The sequence below is a fragment of the Danio rerio genome, chromosome 11 (genome assembly GCF_049306965.1).
Source record: "Danio rerio strain Tuebingen ecotype United States chromosome 11, GRCz12tu, whole genome shotgun sequence".
Lineage (NCBI taxonomy): Eukaryota > Metazoa > Chordata > Actinopteri > Cypriniformes > Danionidae > Danio > Danio rerio.
The window spans coordinates 3,242,501-3,263,211 of NC_133186.1; the positions used below are offsets into that span (position 1 = coordinate 3,242,501).

Below are 20,711 nucleotides of genomic sequence, written 5' to 3' on the forward strand. Positions count from 1 at the left end.
CTTTTTCCCAGTGATTGAATCCCTGATGGCTTATTGGGGAGTGAGACTAAATAATGTCTGATATATTGCTGTCGGCAGCACGCATGTGTGTCAATTTTGACAATTAGATTATTATTATTATTTCTTTTTTAAGTGCCCTGCTATTTTAATTAATTTGCCATGTGTGTGTGTCTGCGTGTGTGCGCATGTACCTTGTGTTCCAAAATGTTGCCTACTAAAATGTCCCCGCAAGTATACCAATACCAGTAAATTCTGACTTTTTTTTTGGTCCTCATGAAGAAAAAGTCTTCTAAATCATACAAGATTAAACATATTGTGAATGTAAAAATGCAGATTGTTACCTGTGAGAGTTGGTGTGTGGGGATAAAATATATCATCTGTACAATATAAAATTCATTACATCTATGGGACGTCCAATTAACGATAGATTTTGTTTGTGTCTATTGGTCTCTCTAACTCTGTGTCTGTACTTGTTTTTATTTCCCGGTGGGGACTTAAACCTGAATGCACACAAACTCATGGGGACTTGTTTCACTGTAGGGACCAAATTTGTGATCCCAATGGGTAAAGCATACTTATAAACCTCACAGAATGTAATATTTTGAAAGGAATTGTTTCCTGTCAGGGTTGCGTTTAGGGTTAGGGGGTAAGAATATACGGTTTATGCTGTAGAAACATAATTACGTCTATCAGTCCCCATCCTGATGTGTGTGTTTTATGCTAATGTTGCAGAATGTTTGCAGAAGGGGATTATTAATTGCACATATCTGACAGTAACAGCTTATGTCTAGTCAATTGAAGATGTATTTGTTAAATGATGGACATTTAAAGTATAACACATTAGCCTTGACTAATTAGCGCCGCTCAGTTAAACTGTTTTCATTCACCGCATCTTCTGGAAGAAGGCATTACTTCCTTTAAGGTGCCTGTGAGACTCATTTAGCTGGCATGACTAACATGCGGCACGTGGTGGTTTTGTGGCCGGTGGGAAGCCAGCACAGAAGGAATCACTGTGTGAAGAGATGTACTAAAGACAGGGATACAGATGGACCCTGGTTGCCATGCTGTTTGAGCGCCGTAAAACTGGTAATGTGGGCTCCAACTAATGACTCTTCCTGTTTATCCCAATTAGACCGTGCAGCTGGGGTTGACTACACACACATCAGCCATCATTTTAGCCATGTTTGTGTTTGTGTGTTTGTTCGTTCACTCACACAAACATACAGTGGGCCAAAAAAGTATTGAACTCATCATTTTCCCCAGAAATCATATTTCTAAGGGTGGTGTTGACTTGAATTTTTCAGCACATGTCATTAACACCCAAAATTATTCGTACATGCAAAGAAAACAAAAGTAATTTGTTTGGAAATTAGGTTTGAAATTATTGGGGGGAAATTATTGAACACAGGAAGAAAGGAAGGTGTACAAAAACATGGAAAGACCAGACAGCACCTTAGTCTGTGTAAATGAATATTGACTGCTTCAATACAACCCCTACATTACCAGATGTTGAAGATGAAACCTGTGTATATTTTAGCAAGACAATAGCCCCTTTCACACATGCAGACCTTTCCTGTAAAATTGCTGGTCTGTATGTGTGAACGGGCCCTTTTTGAAAATACAGGTATATCCGTTTCGGCAATTTTTCAGAAAGTGAAGTCTTAACATGATCGGTAATTTGCCGGAATGCTGAGCTGTGTGAACGTAGAAGGAAGATTTCCAGAAAGAGCGCGTTCACGATTAGAACGTGCTGACGTGAGACCTAAGTGCCAATCAGAACAGTTAGGTGCATTCACATCTGCTCAGTTTATGAAAATAAACTCCTTTGAATATTTTTCCAGACACATTTAGCTGCTAGATGTTAGTCCGATAACATTTCCATGTTCCTTCTTAATGCCAACAAAGTAAAATATCATCGGTAAAATGCTTATGATAGACCGCAGTTTGATCATCTTCAAGCTCTGCTTCTGTTGCTTGACGCGTGTGCACGTGAAACAGCCGGTGAGCGCCAGCATAAACACATAAATGAACATCTCGACATGGGAAAGTGTTCCTCTATATGTTTTCAACAAAGTTGTTCACAATACTGAACCATTCACAGAATTTGTTATGTAGTCAAATGTGTAAACATTTAGCTGCAGTTCGCGCATCTGCCTTTGGGTGTCTCTGGGACAAAGCAGCTGCATGAATACTAAAGCTTTAAATAAAAGTGAACCCATCAAGAAAAGACCGACCCCTTCTATACAAATGTTTACAAATACAAGCACAGCTGTTTAGAGCTCATTTCTGGTTAATGGTGTCAGAATTTACCGGTATTTTGGAATGGATGTGTGAATTGTCTTTTCCAAACAAATACCGTAATGACCATGCCTGCGTGAACAGTGCTTTTTTAATTTTACGGGTAAAGTTGTTCTGGAAATTTTTTGGATATTTATTTGTATCTCTGTGTGAAAGTGGCTAAAAGCGGAATATTGCATAAAGGACGTCTGAATAAAGCAGCGTTTCCATCTAAAAATAATAAAATCGTTACTTCCTAATTAACTGGCGCCAAATATCAACAGTAAAAACGGAATTTGCATCGGTTGGAGAATCTGCGGGAATCTTATCTTTATTTAATAAACTTCTTTCACCTCAGAAGACGATAACAACACACATTGAACACCTGGTGGCGTTAGAAGCCATGAGATGCGGAGCACAGACACTCTTGCCAGATCTGGGGGTCATTAATAATATAATAACACTAATACCGAAATGGTTATGGCGTTTTAGATTGACCAAAACAACATTTGCGATGTTTGACAATGTGCTCAGCCTGCTGGTTTATCCATTCACACACATTTTTATCATCACATAATTTTATATATAACAAAATCACATGACCTTTTTTAATGCGCATACTTGAATTTGTTCGGTAAAAGTGTTTCCATGTGGTTTATGCGCATCTTTTCTTATCGAATAAAAAGATTATCGCACTCAGTTATGCAGATAAATTTATGCACATCTTGACGTTTCCAAATTTTTTTATGTGCATATCCAAACTGCGCATAAAAATTGTTGGATGAAACAAAGCTAGTGATCCAAAATATTGCCGAATAAACTCTCAAATGGATTCAGAACAGAAAATAAAGCTACCAGAATGACCCAACCAATCACCTGACCTGAATCAAGTTTAAAAAAAGCAAATAAAGATCAGATTTGATAGACAAGATCGACAGAACCATCCAGATTTTTACACTCTGTTGAAGTCTAAAGGGGGAAAAAAGCCGACCACAGCAATGTATGCAGCTCCATTCTCCAAACAAGAAGCATCTTGAAGCTATATACATCGTAATTATATTATTATTGCTACACGACTGATTTTTCAGATTTTTTTGTATGTAGGATTTAGGGGGGTTTTACCCAAACCTGAGTCGATATCATGTTAACTGCACTTTGAAAATATATTTACCAGGAAAAACCGTGATGTAATCAATGCTTGTTTTACCTGCTGTATGCACCAGAAGATACCAAATGACTGCAGATAGCAGTTTTGCTAACTCGTTTGTTTTCTCATTTTGCCTCTTTTTTTTTCCCAGGACCCAGATCAATTTCACTGTGGCCATCGATTTCACCGCATCTAACGGTAAGTAATTAAGTGTAGAGAATAGCGTGTGACCTCTTAAAAGGTTGGGGAATTCAGACCCAATCGTTAGCCTCCTTGTATTGCCCAATACGCTCCTATTAGCCGTCAGCGTGCGGCCCCCTGGCTGATTCGAGAACTGTAAGGGTTCAAGTCATGCTGAGAAGTGAACCGTTTGTATAAAACAGTCTAAAATGGCCCAGCGACGCCAGCCTGCGGTGAATGTGACTCCCTGTCGTTTTCAACGCCGCACTTGCGAGGAGTGTTCAAATAATTACTGTTCTTTCACAAGTAACCGCGTCCAAACATCTCTGAATTATTCAGCAAATTAACGAGACTTGTTCAAAGCAGTGTGGCGAGGTGATGGAAATAGACGGAATCATGGGCTTTTGCTTCTGAGAGCTTTATTGAAGGTGGCTGCCTGCGGCGCAACAGAGCTAAATTGCCAAGTTAGTTTAGCAACAATGCAGCGATCACTCAACAACTGTTTGGATCCCGAAGGTTTCAAGCTCAGAACAACATAAATAGCCTGACAACAGCTGTTTATTATTCTTAAATATCCTTCCACTTTTGTTTAGAATCATTTTTTAGGGGTTTTCGCCTTTATTGATTGGACAGTGGAGATATGCAGTGTGGGGAGCAGAGAGAGGGAAAGGATCGGCAAAGGATCTCGGCCCGGGAATCAAACGCCGGTCACCGAGAGCACCTGGGTGCTATGTGTCAACTAATCACTAGGCTATAGGCGCTGACAATGTCCTTCCCCTTTCACATGACTTGTACACACAGTGCTCACATGTTACATGCTGCATAACTTTTTGGTTTGACGTTTAATTTGTAGGTAACCCATCCCAGTCTACGTCTCTCCATTACATGAACCCCTACCAAATGAACGCGTACGCCCTGGCGCTGAAGGCGGTGGGGGAAATCATCCAGGACTACGACAGTGACAAGATGTTCCCTGCGTTGGGTTTTGGTGCCAAGCTGCCCCCCGATGGACGGGTGTCTCATGAGTTTCCCCTAGTGAGTGAGCTGATGTTCAACTTCCCTAAAATGCCTGAGTTTAGTCTAAGCCAGTGTGTCCCAACCCTGTTCCTGAAGGCACAGCAACAGTACACATTTTCAATCACTCCCTTGTCAAACACTCGAATCTGCTCGTCAGAACATTAGAAGAGACTCCAACACCTGAAATGAATGGATCAGATAAAGGAGACATATAAAATATATACTGTTGGTGTGTTTCCAGGAACAGGGTTGGGAAACACTGGTGTAAGGGTCCCTTCACACCTGTAGATTGATTGTTTTGTTCCGAAATGGGGATTAAAATTGTTACAGTTTTGCTTTTTGTTTACAATGCGGTTCGTTTTCACGCCACAAAGTTTCTAAATGGATAGTTAAGTTGCATTTGTTGATCTGGCAAAAGCTTTTGACTCTGTGGACCATGAAATTCCACTGGATAGGCTAAGATATATTGGACTGTCTGAGAGCTGTCTGGTCTGGTTCAGGAAGTACTGTTCTGGTCGTCTACAATCAGTAAGGGTGGAGGGGTTTCTGTCAGATCCCCTGCTGCTTCAGAAAGGGGTCCCACAAGGTAGTATTTTGGGGCCTACACTTTTTAATATTTATATTAATGATATTGCTTCTGCTGCAGGTGATTCTTACATACATCTATAAGCTGATGATACCATCATTTATACTTCCAGTTCTTCTCTGACTACAGTACTTTCTTTATTGCAAGCCATGTTTTTAAGTATCCAACGCGCTTTTTTACCATTTCGACAAAACAAAATGTATGGTTTTTAATAGAAATTTACCACATGTTGAGATTCCTCCTAAAATTTCCTCATTGGACGGGACTGAGATTGATTATGTTGATTGCTATAAATATCTTGGTATCTGGTTAGATGGGAAACTGGCGTTTGAAACTCACATAAATGAACTGCTCAAAAAGGTTAAAGCCCGCATTGGTTTTCTTTACATGAACAAATCTTCCTTTACTCACTCTTCAAAGCAGCATTTGGTCAAATTAACAGTATTACCAATTCTGGATTATGGGGATTTAATTTACAGATCAGCTTTAAAAACTCTTCTTCACAAACTGGATGTTATTTATCATGCAGCAATTCGTTTTGTTAATGGTGCACCATTTAATACTCATCACTGTCAACTGTATTCTTCACTGAATTGGCCTTCTCTTCAATCACGTCGACAAATTCATTGGTTTCTGTTCATTTACAAAACTCTTATTAGAAAAACTCCACAATATTTACAGTCACTTCTTAACATTCATGAAACATGCCGAAATCTGCGCTCTAGTAACTTCATTAACCTTTGCATACCCAAAGTCTGCACTTCATTTGGTCGCTACTCTTTTCAGTTTTCTGCTGCTGATGCTTGGAATCATCTGCAGCAGACCTTAAAGCTCAGCACTTTCATTCCGCTATCATCTTTTAAAAATTCTATTCAGTCAATAGTTTAAGATCACTGCGCTTGTTTGTAGCTTTTTTTTTTTTTTTTTTTTGGTTTTATATGCTATTATCTGCATTTGTGTTGTTATTGTATTGTGTCCCTAGTGCGTTGTACTGCATCTGCTTTTCATGTTGCCTCTTGGCCAGGTCGTCATTGTAAATGAGAACTGGTTCTCAATTGACTTACCTGGTTAAATAAAGGTTATTATTATCAAAAGGTCCATTGTTATTGTTATCAATTAAAAAAACAACGTGTGACCGCTGAGCAGAATCTCGGAAAATAAACCAAACTCTGACCAATGTGTGGAGAGTTGACTCGTACACGACTTGTTTTACTTTTGGTCCTTTAAAAAACTTTGTCGTGTGAAAACATCGTACCAGTTTTTCGGAAACAAATCAATTGATCTACAGGTGTGAAAGCAGCCTCAAAGAGTTTGCTGATGCAAGCATCTCGCTGTCCTTCGGTTTTACTTTCCCAGTTGTAAACTTGAGCGTGAGATTCTGTTGATGATCTGGAAGTGGTTCGATCCCACTGTATGGGAGACGTCTATAATTGGCAACGTTAGCTTGTCGTATTGATTGACATAATCCATGTTTTCTTTTTCTCTGGGTTGTTTTTCTGTTGGTTTAAATGAAGATGCAAATATGATCCACTGATCTCTGTCTTTCAGAATGGAAATATTGAGAATCCCTACTGTAATGGTATCGAGGGGATACTTGAGGCGTATCATCAGAGTCTGAAAACTGTCCAGCTATACGGCCCAACTAACTTTGCCCCTGTTGTAAATCACGTGGCCAGGTACGTTTTTCCAAACGTCTGTTTTAAAGTCAACACAAACTGTTTAGTTGGGCTATTATGCCAACTTAAAATAAGATATAATTGGTTTGATGTCAGATTAATGATAATCAGTGATGAAATCAGGGGGTCACGGTGGCTCAGTGGTTAGTACTGTCACCTCACAGCAAGCAGGTCGCTGGTTCGAGTTCTGGCTGGGCGAGTTGGCATTTCTGTGTGGAGTTTGCATGTTCTTTCCGTGTCGGCGTGGGTTTCCTCTGGGATCTCCGGTTTCCTCCACAGTCCATGAACTAGAATTGGATAAACTAAATTGGCAGTAGTGTATAAGTGTGTGGGTGAATGTGAGTGTGTATTGGTGTTTCCCAGTACTGCGTTGCAGCTGGAAGGGCATCCACTGTGCAAAACATACGCTGGAATAGTTGCCGATGCAATCTACTGTGGTGACCTTTGATAAATAAGGACTAGGCCGAAAGAAAATGAATGAATGGGTGATTAAAGCATTTAAAATGCTCAAGTCACTACATTTTTTATTTCAAATAAGCATTTTTAACCAGCTCCTATATTTATTATAGGATTAATGTTTAGTAGTTTTCCAGCGATCCGCAGCCGCTAGATCACTGGTGATCATCACAGTTTGCATAGCAACATTGTTAGAGTAGTAAAATAAAACATTTAACAGTTTACAGTGCACGCATTACATGCAGCCTACAAACAATAGGCTAATATTTCACTTTATTTACCTCATGTTAATCTTCAAATATTTACTATCTTCACTAAAAGCTATTTGACTGAATTTTTCCCCCTATTTTTACAGGAATAATCTGTCAATATTACCGTAAAATTACGTGTTACTCTTTAAAAATATATGAAATTTCCTTTAAAAAGCAGAAAAATAACTTAATAACAAAATACAATCAATAACTGTTAATGTTAGAATTTGAACAAATCTGTAAAATAACAGGTATTTCACCGTATAATGAAAAAACTGGAAAATTCTGTATAAAAAAATACTGACAATTACATGTAAAATATTGTTTTTTTTTACAGTGTAGCTTATAGATATCTTAAAAACTAACAATATTGATAGCATCTAAAAAAAACTTTCATTTTATGAGACCTTTAGTGAGATTCATCATAAGCATGCCTAAAATCTCCGTCATGACTTCTCATGTCACGTTTATAAAGGTTGTCATTATAGCTTTATAAACACCCTCTTGAAGTAAAGTGTTACCATAATTTCTTTGGCTTAAGGTTATGATGCTCCATCAAAAAGAGTTGCATCTGTTCATGAGAAGCCAAACTCTTGGGTTTGATCCCATAAACTGCTTGTGTTCGCTCGATAACTGACAAAAGAAAGTTGCTGACATGTAGTAAAGCGTGTTATGCCATTGTAAAGCTCCCAGCATAGGTGTCATAACAGACTGACTCAGTCCTGACGCCGGCTGTGTTTTTAATCGTCATTTGAAAGGACAGTGGGTGTGTTTCCAGAAAAAGACGACAGAGTAATTGTCTGAAGACATCTCCACCCCCTCCCCGCATGTCACACAACCAAATCATTTTCCATCTGATTACACTGCATCCGCTGTGGTAATTAAAAACGCAGATTTGAATTAGGCTTTCCAAATTGAAGCGTGATACACACCTCCTCGGGCTGCGGATCAGAGCACCAAGGCAAAGCAGAACGCGACTTACATTCACGGGCTGGAAAGTTAGAACACCAGCTAAAGGACACTAGAGGTCTAATATGTATATTTATTTGTTAAATTAAATATTTATATATGGAGGCTTGTTTGCTCAGTGGTTAGCATTGTCACCTCACAGCAAAAAGGGCGCTGGTTTGAGTCCCAGCTGGTTTATGTCCCAGAGTTTGCATGTTCTCCTCGTGTTGGCGTGGGTTTCCTCTGAGTGCTCCATTTTCCCCCACCGTCCAAACACATGCGCTATAGGGGAATGGGATGAGATAAATTGGCTGTAGTATATAAGTGTGTATGTGAATGAGAGTGTATGGATGTTTCCCAGTACTGGGTTGCAACTGCAAGGGCATCTACTGCGTGAAACATACGCAGGATAAGTTGGTGGTTCATTCTGCTGTTGTGACCCCTGATGAATAAAGGGACTAATCCTAAGGAGAATGAATAAATAAATATTTATATATATATTTATATATTTTTGATGAAATAATAACTTAATAAATAAATGATAATTCAGTTTTTGTGTGTGCATTTTGTTTTTTATATATAAATAAGTTAATTAATTATGAAATGAAGAAAAATTCTGCATTTGTTGACCTACAATGTTAGCAAACATGTAGCAAGATGAAATAATAACTTAAGATGAAATAAATAATTTTGCATATCTTTTTCTAGATTGCTTTTGAAAACACTATTGGTTGGGTTTAGGGAAGAGGGTGGGTGCGGGGTTCGGTCGGTGAATTGGTCAGTCAGTCAGTCAGTCGCTAGAGAAATTTAAGATCTGAAAAAGCGTACACAGTGGTCTCTGGTGGATTCGCGAAAACAAAAACTGCAAAAACCAAAAAAAAACATATCTCCTGGGATGTATTTGGCGCTCTCCAATAATGTATATAGGGGTACGTTTTTTGGATGAGCCTGAGTTGGTTTCGAGTGTAAAGAGTTGATGTGATTTTTAATTTTTTTTTTCTGTTCTGTGAAGGTACGCAGCTGCTGTACAGGACGGCTCGCAGTATTTCATTCTCCTCATCATCACAGACGGGGTCATCTCAGATATGTCGCAGACCAAAGAGGCCATTGTTAATGTGAGTTTATGAGCACAAATGCCACAACTGGGGTCTCATTTATAAACATTCATAAGCGTAAGTACTAAACAGCGGAAAAACAACGTGCATACGCCACTTTCCACACAAAAATTTTGATCTATAAAACAAATAACTTATTTGATAGGAGAATATGCGCATATGTAAACTCCAAAACATATTTAACCTAAGTGTTGACTTAATTGAGAGAAAAAGAGTTTATTGCGATACCAGCTTTTTTGGCTATTTCATAGCAAATTCAGGTCAAATTTACAACATTTTATAAATATCAGTTTTCTATAAAAAAATATTAATGATTACAAAAAAGACAACATTATCAATAAATAATACATATGATAAAAAGTCTAAAAGGTTTACTTAACGCTTACTTTTAATAAATTTTTAGAATTTGTTAAGGATTCAGATTAAATTAATTTAATTTAAATTAAATTAAAATTCATTTAAATGCAATTAATTTTAAATAATTTAATTTATTGTATTTTTTTAAATAATGAGGTCATAAATTTTACTTAATTTCATTTCTACATTTAAATGAATTTAATTTATTGCATTTTTAAATAATAAAGTTATATATTTAATTTAATTTAATAAAAAATAAATGTAAATTATTGCTTTTTTAAATAATGGAATTATAAATTTTATTTACTTTCATTTATTTTTTATTTAAATGAATTTATTTTGCATTTTTTTAAATAATGGAGTTATTGATTTAATTAAATACATTTTAGTTTCATTTAAATAAATAGAATTTATTGCTTTTTAATAACATTTGTATATTTAATTTAACTTTATTTTAATTTCATTTTATTTCATTTCATTTATATGAATTTAATTTGTAGTTTTTTTAACAATTTATTTATATGTTTAATTTTTATGAATTCTAATTAAATTAAACTAAATTTAATTAAATTAAATGTTACTCCATTATTTTGAAAAAAAAAAATGCCAGTTTATGAATTCAGCAAAATAATTATCTGCTATTTACTACCCTTGGCACTCACAACAGATCTGGCTTTACTGGTTTATAAGTTACTAAATAAATATCCATGTGGAGGTTTTACTTCTGTAACCACTAGATTAAACAAGTCAAAGTGTAATTAACACATTAATGCAGCATTAATACACCACATGCAATTCTTACTTTAAAGTTTGACCAACAATATGTACAGTATATTAGCAGACAGTTCATAAACTGTAATGCTAAATGATCCCTATAAAGTTTTCCAGTGCTTTACATTCTGTTATTAAACCGTATTATTATTTAAACCCTAGTGTTCATGCCCAGCACACTCTGAAGTGTAAAACTCATGAGCACTAAAGTGCCTCCTGTAGTTGATATGGGGATTATATTATTATATCTGATATATTGTTAAGTCAATCTCTTAAATCTGCAATACACACACAGAACAGACATTGGCTTTGTATTGAGGTCATCAATTGCCCTTTAATGGTCAATCATTAGTGCGTGTCATTCATCTAGCCAATCAACAGGCTCGATTTCCCAGCAGACTGGATTTAAAGGGAATTTGCGACTGTTAGTCAGATTTGTAGAACAGCCACACCTTCCTTTTAAGATCTTGCCTGCTGCTCTTTCCCCAACGGCCTGCATCTGCCAAGAAGACTCTTTCACAGCGTTTACATCCCTGCGTGACTTTTCAGACCTGGATGCAAAAGGTAAAAACGAAGAACTGTGTGTGGTGCGAGATGTTATCATGTGTGTTTTCAGAGAACTTTAACATTGTTGGAGTTTTTTAACCCTTGTGTATCAACATCTTGACTACTCTTGTTATATTCGGGGCTGTTTTTTCCCGATTGACTTCCATTATAATTATATTTTTTGATCGCAAAGCCATGACAGCATATAATCATGGATTCTTGATTGTTGCTGGTTTTCCCTCTTGGGAAGAGGTCCAAATCGTCATTTTTACTATTGATCATCTGTTGGCACCATTAACCCTTTATGGCCCGTTTCCACTGACTGGTACAGTACGGTTTGCAGAGGTGGGTAGAGTATCCAAAATCTATACTCAAGCAAAATCAACAAATGTTTTTCGTCATCTCATTCGTCATTGCCACAGCCATATCATCCTGCAGCCCAAGACCGTTTACTCACTAAAGCTAAGCAGGGCTGAGCCTGGTCAGTAGAGCCATGGGAGACCACTAGGGAACACTAGGTTGCTGTTGGAAATGGTGTTAGTGAGGCCAGCAGGGGGCGCTCAACCTGAGGTCTATGTGAGTCCTAATGCCCCAGTAAAAGTGAAGGGGACACTACACTGGCAGTGGGCGCCGTCTTTCGGATGAGACGTTGAACCGAGGTCCTGACTCTCTGTGGTCATTAAAAATCCCATGGCACTTCTCGTGAAAGAGCAGGAGTGTAACCCCGGTGTCCTGGCCAAAGTCCCTCTATCGGCCTATACGATCATGGCCTCCCAATCATCCCCTTCCACCGAATTGGCTCTATCACTGTCTTTCCACTCCACCAATAGCTGGTGTGTGGTGAGCGCGCTGGCGCCGTTGTCCTGTGGCTGCCGTCGCATCATCCAAGTGGATGCTGCACACTGGTGTGGAGAACCCCCTCATTATTGTGAAGTGCTTTGGGTGTATGGCCATACACAATAAATGCGCTATATAAATACACATTACATTACATTTACATTACATCTTTTGGAGCATGAGGAACCTGATATAAAAATAAGCACACTGGAGTTTGAAATTAATTTCTCCTTTTGTGAAGTAATCAAACATTTGGAATGGCAGGTGAATTACTAATGGCTGGCGTTTTTAGGTGAACCGTCCCTTTTAGCAGAATTTGAATCTAATCGCAATCTCTGTGAAGTGTGCGTTTGAAAGCGATCTCTTGGGGAAATGAGAAAAATGAAAATTCAGAAAGGAAGGCTGAATCTGGAGTGCTAATACAGTCTGCGATTCGCTCTCAAGCACAGGACGGTGGTGAACAGCTCTGAAACTCATCATAATGTCACCTGGATATTCGCTGTGGGAGTTTTTGGAGTTTAATTTAAGATAACTCATGTCTTTTTTGACTTTACCATAATATTTCACTAGTTATTTTGCAAGATACTAGTATTCAGCTTAAATTGTCATTCAAATCCCCTAGGGTTAATTAGGTTAATTAGGCAAGTCATTGGAAAAAAGGAATTTGTTTTGTGGCCAATCGAAGAAAAGCAAATATATATTTTAATATAAGTGACTAAGCTGTAAATGAATGAATATTTTAATATATGTTTACTTTAGCAGCATGACACTGTGGCTCAGTGGTTATCGCTGTCACCTCTCTGCAAGAAGGTCGCTGGTTCAAGGACCAGTTGTCGTTTTAGTGTGGAGTTTGCATGTTCTCCCCTTGTTGATGTTGGTTTCCTCAGGATGCTCCGGTTTCCCCCACAGTCCAAACACATGCGCTATAGGGGAATTGGCCGTAGTGTATGGGTGTTTCCTATTACTGGGTTGCAGCTGGAAGGGCATCCGCTGCGTAAAACATATGCTGGATAAGTTGGCGGTTCATTCCGCTGTGGCGACCCCTGATGAATAAGGCACTAAGCCAAAAGAAAATGACTGAATTTTCTAAATTTGCTTAATTTTAAGTGAGTGTTTTAAAATCATAAGACACAAATTTGTTTTATTCAGTGTTACTATCAGCAAACACTGACAGCTAGGTATATTAAGTGTGCATTTTAGACTTTTTTTGTTGTATCTATCAAAAAAAAAGCAAAAATAATAATTTTCCTACAGTTCTCCAATAGAAGATTACTCAAAAGTAATCCAAATGTAATCCGAAAGTAATCCAAAAGCTCTAATCATAATAGTTTTAATAACTCATTTCTAATAACTGATTTCTTATCTTTGCCCTGATGGCAGCACATAATATTTGACTAGATATTTTTCAAGATACTAGTATTCAGCCTACAGTGACATTTAAAGACATTTAATTAGGTTAATTAGGCAGATTAGGGTAATTAGGCAAGCCATTGTATATCAGTGGTCTGTTCTGTAGACAATTAAAAATAAAATTGCTTAAGGGAGCTAATAATATTGACCTTAAAATGATTTTAAAAATTTTAAAAACTGCTTTTATTCTAGCCGAAATAAAACAAATATGACTTTCTCCAGAAGAAAAAATGTGTGGAGTTTGCATGTTCTCCCCGTGTTGATGTTGGTTTCCTCAGGGTGCTTCGGTTTCCCCCACAGTCCAAACACATGCGCTATAGGGGAATTGAATTTACTTAACTGGCCATAGTGTATGGGTGTTTCCTACTTTTGGGTTGCAGCTGGAAGGGCATCCGCTGCGTAAAACATATACTGGATAAGTTGGCGGTGCATTCCGCTGTGGTGACCCCTGATGAATAAGGCACTAAGCCAAAAGAAAATGACTGAATGAATTGCAGTTTTCTAAATTTGCTTAATTTTAAGTGAGCGTTTTAAAATCTTAAGACACAATTTTGTTTTATTCAGTGTTACTATCAGCAAACACTGACAGCTCGGTATATTAAGTCTGCATTTTAGACTTTTTTTGTTGTATCTGTCAAAAAAAGAAGCAAAAATAATAATTTTCCTACAGTTCTCCAATAGAAGATTACTCAAAAGTAATCCAAATGTAATCCAAAAGTAATCCAAAAGCTCTAATCATAATAGTTTTAATAACTCATTTCTAATAACTGATTTCTTATCTTTGCACTGATGGCAGCACATAATATTTGACTAGATATTTTTTCAAGATACTAGTATTCAGCCTACAGTGACATTTAAAGACATTTAACTAGGTTAATTAGGCAGATTAGGGTAATTAGGCAAGCCATTGTATATCAGTGGTCTGTTCTGTAGACAATTAAAAATAAAATTGCTTAAGGGAGCTAATAATATTGACCTTAAAATGGTGTTTAAAAATTTTAAAACTGCTTGTATTCTAGCCGAAATAAAACAAATAGGACTTTCTCCAGAAGAAAAAATATTATGGGCAATACTAAGAAAAACTCCTGGCTCTGTTAAACATCTTTTGGGGGGGAAAATCACAGGAGGGCAAATAATTAAGAGTTCAACTGAATATTCAATAACTGACAAAGAAATATTATCAAGTAACATGTTGTGAGTAACTTATTATTCACAAGTAATCTACTGCGCTGTGGGCAAGCGTGATGTTCAGCTGCTGTTTAGTAACAGCGTGTGAAGCGGAAACCTCAGAGAAACACTGACCTACTTCTCTGCGGTGATTCAGGAGGACAGACGCATGCATCATTCATGAGAAAAGCTGTTACTCTAAGCAGCTGTTTGCTTCTCGTCCTCCTCGTTCATTCAGAAACAGGTCGTAGGGGAACGGACATTCGCCCACTGAAGGCCTGTTTGATGGAAGGGTGTTTCGACAGCATCCCTTCACTTCCCACAACAGCTGACAGCTTCGCCGGTGTGCGCTGTGGCATATGCATATATAGCGCTATGTTAAAGAAGGGTTTAAGGCAAAAAGTACATTGTTTTCACTGTTTATTTGTCAGCTCCGCATCATATGTCAGTTATGTTTAGCGTCTCTCAATATGTCTATATGTTTTCTAAAAAATGTATGTTTCTTTGCGCTTAACGTTTGCTAAACACCACAAAGATGCAGCATCCAAAAGTTTGTCTACTTTTCTTTTTGTATAGTGTTCTTTTTGTTGTTGTTCCCCAAAGCAGCATCTAATACAAATGATTAATCTTAGAAATAACTTAATAAAAACTTTTATAATTTAAACTATTATGCTCTACTAACACATATAGAAATCTGATAGATAGATAGATAGATAGATAGATAGATAGATAGATAGATAGATAGATAGATAGATAGATAGATAGATAGATAGATAGATAGATAGATAGATAGATAGATAGATAGATAGATAGATAGATAGATAGATAGACATGGATGGATGGATGGATGGATGGATGGATGGATGGATGGATGGATGGATGGATGGATGGATGGAAAGGTTGGTTGGTTGGTTGGTGGATGGATGAATGGATGGATAGACAGATAGATAGATAGATAGATAGATAGATAGATAGATAGTTAGGTAGATAGATAGATAGATAGATAGATAGATAGATAGATAGATAGATAGATAGATAGATGGATGGATGGATGGATGGATGGATGGATGGATGGATGGATGGATGGATGGATGGATGGATGGATGGATGGATGGATGGATGGATGGATGGATAGATAGATAGATAGATAGATAGATAGATAGATAGATAGATAGATAGATAGATAGATAGATAGATAGATAGATAGATAGATAGATAGATAGATAGATAGATAGATAGATAGATAGACAGACATAGATTGATGGATGGATGGATGGATGGATGGATAGACATATAGATAGATAGATAGATAGATAGATAGATAGATAGATAGATAGATAGATAGATAGATAGATAGATAGATAGATAGATAGATAGATAGATAGATAGATAGATAGATAGATAGATAGATAGATAGATAGACATGGATGGATGGATGGATGGATGGATGGATGGATGGATGGATGGATGGATGGATGGATGGATGGATTGGTTGGTTGGTTGGTGGATGGATGGATGGATGGATGGATGGATGGATGGATGGATGGATGGATGGATGGATGGATGATGGATAGACAGATAGATAGATAGATAGATAGATAGATAGATAGATAGATAGATAGATAGATAGATAGATAGATAGATAGATAGATAGATAGATAGATAGATAGATAGATAGATAGATAGATAGATAGATAGATAGACATGGATGGATAGATAGATAGATAGATAGATAGATAGATAGATAGATAGATAGATAGATAGATGGATGGATGGATGGATGGATGGATGGATGGATGGATGGATGGATGGATGGATGGATGGATGGATGGATGGATGGATGGATGGATGGATGGATAGATAGATAGATAGATAGATAGATAGATAGATAGATAGATAGATAGATAGATAGATAGATAGATAGATAGATAGATAGACATGGATGGATGGGTTGGTTGGTGGATGGATGGATGGATGGATGGATGGATGGATGGATGGATGGATGGATATTCCTGCAGGAGAACGTTCCATGTCATAATGCACAAATCATCTCAGTCTGGTTTCTTGAACATGACAATGAGTTCACTGTACTCAAATGGCCTCCACAGTCACCAGATCTCAATCCAATAGAGCACCTTTGGGATGTGGTGGAAAATATATATTTGAATATGTGCATATAAACATATTTGCAATTTTAATGGTTAAATGGCCATTTTATGCAGTATATATGTATCAGATTGTCTGAATTATCTTTGGTAAAGCCAAAATTATTTAATATGTACATTTCTACATATATTTCTATATGGAGGAATGAATTATTTCATTGAACCATAGACTGTAATAATGTTTATTTTGGTCTCTTAAAAGTAGTAGAAGTAGTTCACCCAAAAAAATGATAGTAATATGAAATAATCTAGTTGTCACTTTCAATTGTTTTTGTTTTAATAATTTTTTTATTAAGACACGGTGGTTTTAAAAAGCATCTCCTCCACCGGTACGATTTGCTTATCCTCCAATGACAATTGGGTTTAAGGGTGGGGTTTGGTGCCACGCCTCCTTTAAAAATCTCTCTAGTGAAGCCACTAAACCAGGGGTGTCCACACTCGATCGTGGAGGGCCAGTGTCCTGGAGAGGTTAGCTCCAACTCTAATTAAAACACACCTGAACAAGCTAATCAAGCTCTTATTAGGTATACTAGAAACTTCCAGGCAGGTGTGTTAAAGCAAGTTGGAGCTAAAGTCAGCAGGACACCGGCCCTCCAGGACTGACTTTGGACACCCCTGCACTAAACTGACAAAATGTAATTACATTTTCTCGTGAGATCAGGCTGCAAGGAGCTATTTTTGCTTTAGTTTTCCACATTAAGAAAGGAAAGCATGTTCGTTTTGAGTTACCTATTTCTGTAAGTGTCTTTCAGACTCTAATGAGCCGCGCATATTCATTTTCTGTCTTAGATAATTAGCATTGAAAGCTGGAATCCTCCCATCTGTCAGCCGAAGACATGCAGCCTTTTTTTATTTGACATGGTAATTACCATTGACAATAGGCACGGGTGAGGGCTAATCGGAGGATGATAATGAGAAACAACAACATTTGTCATGTTGGATGTGGGATGGTCTGAGTGATCAGCCAGTCAGAATGCGAAAGGTCCATCATCCGCCAATCAGATCTGACGAGCCGCATGACGGACAGCGGGGTTCATTAATAAGACGGCTTTTGTCAGACTGAAGCAGCCGCTCGCTGTGTGACTGATAATAGAAGTTCCTGTCGTCAGTCACACTCTGACAATGTTTCGTGCCAGTTCTGACACCGTCCTGCTTTCTCTGCTCTTCGTTTCAGCATGGCCATCATTAGTTCAACCACAAACTGTCTGTCATGGCGGCGAGTAGAATATCTGTGCAGTATATATTTCCTTAAGACCTGAAAGCGTGAAAGAATAGTTGGCTGAGATTATTATTCTGTCATTATGTGCTCATCTTCATCTTAATGTTCCTCAGGAGGAAACATTTTACAAATGTTTTTTTTTTTTTAATGAACAGCAAGGCTTATTAAAGAAATGTGCCAATAGCACAGATTATTCTATGTAGTTGAAGTCAGAATTATTCGCCTCTCCCTGTGATTTTTTTGTTTGTCTTTTTCAAATATACTGGATAAGTTGGCGGTTCATTCCGCTGTGGTGATCCCCGATGAATAAGGCACTCAGCCAAAAAAAAATGACTGAATGAATTACAGTTTTCTAAATTTGCTTAATTTTAAGTGAGTGTTTTAAAATCTTAAGATACAATTTTGTTTTATTCAGTGTTACTATCAGCAAACACTGACAGCTCGGTATATTAAGTCTGCATTTTAGACTTTTTTTGTTGTATCTGTCAAAAAAAGAAGCAAAAATAATAATTTTCCTACAGTTCTCCAATAAAAGATTACTCAAAAGTAATCCAAAAGCTCTAATCATAATAGTTTTAATAATTCTTTTCTAATAACTGATTTCTTATCTTTGCCCTGATGGCAGCACATAATATTTGACTAGATATTTTTCAAGATACTAGTATTCAGCCTATAGTGACATTTAAAGACATTTAACTAGGTTAATTAGGCAGATTAGGGTAATTAGGCAAGCCTTTATATATCAGTGGTTTGTTCTGTAGACAATTAAAAATCAAATTGCTTAAGGGAGCTAATAATATTGACCTGAAAATGGTGTTTAAAAATTTAAAAACTGCTTTTATTCTAGCTGAAATAAAACAAATATGACTTTCTCCAGAAGAAAAAATATTATGGGAAATACTGTGAAAAATTCCTCGCTCTGTTAAAAAATGTTTTTTTTTTTTTAATGAACAGCAAGGCTTATTAAAGAAATGTGCCAATAGCACAGATTATTCTATGTAGTTGAAGTCAGAATTATTCGCCTCTCCCTGTGATTTTGTTTTTTTTAAATATTTTCCAATTGACATATTCAGGAGTTATTTTTTTCACAGTATTTCCCGTAATATTTTTTCTTCTGGAGAACGTCTTGTGTTATTTCGGCTAAAATTAAAGCAGTTTTTTTATCCATTTTACGGTCATTATTATTAACCCCTTTAAGCAGTTTTTGTTTTTTTGATTGTCTGCAGGAAAAAAAACATAGTTCAAAGATTTTTCTTAATTACCCTAATGCCTAGCTCAGACTGCATGATTTTAGCCCCGATTTTGGCTCGCCAACAGGTTTTGAGAAATTGCAGACAAATGCCTGAAATCACAGGCAAATCGGTGCATGTGAGTGACAGTCACACAGTATGAACTATCAAAGATGCGATCTGAGAGAATCGCTGATGAGTCGGCGATGCCTGTGAGATATTTGGCGTGCTGAATATCTGGAGCTGTCGGCGATTCAAATCATGCTGTGTGAATTGAGTTTTGACTGAAAATAACATCAGCGATCATCTACAGCCAATGAGAGAGCAGCATTCACTTGCATGTGTGTGCCTGCTGGCCAGCAGGGGGCTGGGGGAGAAGTTAAAAGCGCTCATTTTCGGTTTATTTGGACCCACGAAATGGAGGAAAAACTAGTGTCTGTTTGACGTTTCATACAGAAAGTTAAAAAAGAAAGTTGAGGAGAAATTGCTAATTTCCTTTAAACCCAGGTGAGCAAATATGTACATTTTCTACCCCATTAAAGGCTTCTTTCTCGTTTTGTAGTTAATTACTAAAGATATACAGTAGTACTTGTTTTTGGCTGTGAGACGTAGTTTGGACGAAGTTGTCGGCGATTCTCCCTATTGTAAAGTCATGCAATGTAAAATCCCCTGTTGCAGATCCATTTTACAGTGTAAACAAAGTAGCGACAAAACGCTAGCCCAGATAGTCAAGCAATGTGAAAACATCTGTGACACGACGACTTTGAAAATCATGCAGTCTGAACTCAGCATAACTTGCCAAATTAACTTAGTTAAGCCTTTAAATGTCACTGTAAGAATACTAGTATTTTGAAAAATATCTAGTCAAATATTATTTACTGTCATTATAAAAAAGAAAAAAGAAATCAGTGATTAAAGATGAGTTATTAAAACTATTATGTTTTGAAATGAGCTGAAAATAATCTCTCTGTTAAACGGAAATTGGGGAAAAAATTTACAGGGGGCTAATAATTCTGACTTCAACTGTATGTATATTCATGAGCATATGCATAAACGTATGACTTGTTTGCTATAAATACAGTAAATTTATACGGTAACCTCCTGTTTTGAAATCTTTTTTTTTTTTTTACACAAAAATGTTTTTGTAAACATTAAAACATAAAACTGTAAGGGGCTGTTCACATATTGGGTTCTATATTAACAATCTAAGCTCAAAGTCTAAAGCTCACGGCGCAAAAGCATTAAGGACGTGTCCGAATCCACTTCTGCTATTTTAAGGATGGAAAAATACGCTCTGAGCACCAGCGCATGGTCTAACAGGGTTGTGCTTATTCTCTAAATGAGTTCTGGGTGTGTT

General features: G+C 37.1%; 1 protein-coding gene, 1 long non-coding RNA gene and 1 other non-coding gene across 4 annotated transcripts in view; 2 read left to right on the plus strand and 1 right to left on the minus strand.

Moving 5' to 3' along the window:
* cpne5b (copine Vb) overlaps positions 1 to 20,711 on the plus strand; it is a 219,343-nt gene that overhangs the window by 186,494 nt on the left and 12,138 nt on the right. For both annotated transcript variants that reach the window (XM_017358211.4, NM_201028.2), the window contains 4 exon segments: positions 3,576 to 3,622; positions 4,458 to 4,639; positions 6,756 to 6,883; positions 9,551 to 9,653. In XM_017358211.4, the coding sequence (XP_017213700.1) occupies positions 3,576 to 3,622; positions 4,458 to 4,639; positions 6,756 to 6,883; positions 9,551 to 9,653 (460 nt within the window).
* Positions 11,174 to 11,258, plus strand: dre-mir-724 (microRNA 724). Its single transcript, NR_030505.1, has one exon. It is a non-coding gene; the product is annotated as a microRNA 724 (primary transcript).
* LOC141376511 (uncharacterized) lies at positions 13,619 to 18,612 on the minus strand. The gene is made up of 3 exons (XR_012386946.1): positions 18,389 to 18,612; positions 17,240 to 17,402; positions 13,619 to 14,646 (listed from the first exon to the last, which is right to left on the minus strand). It is a non-coding gene; the product is annotated as an uncharacterized lncRNA (long non-coding RNA).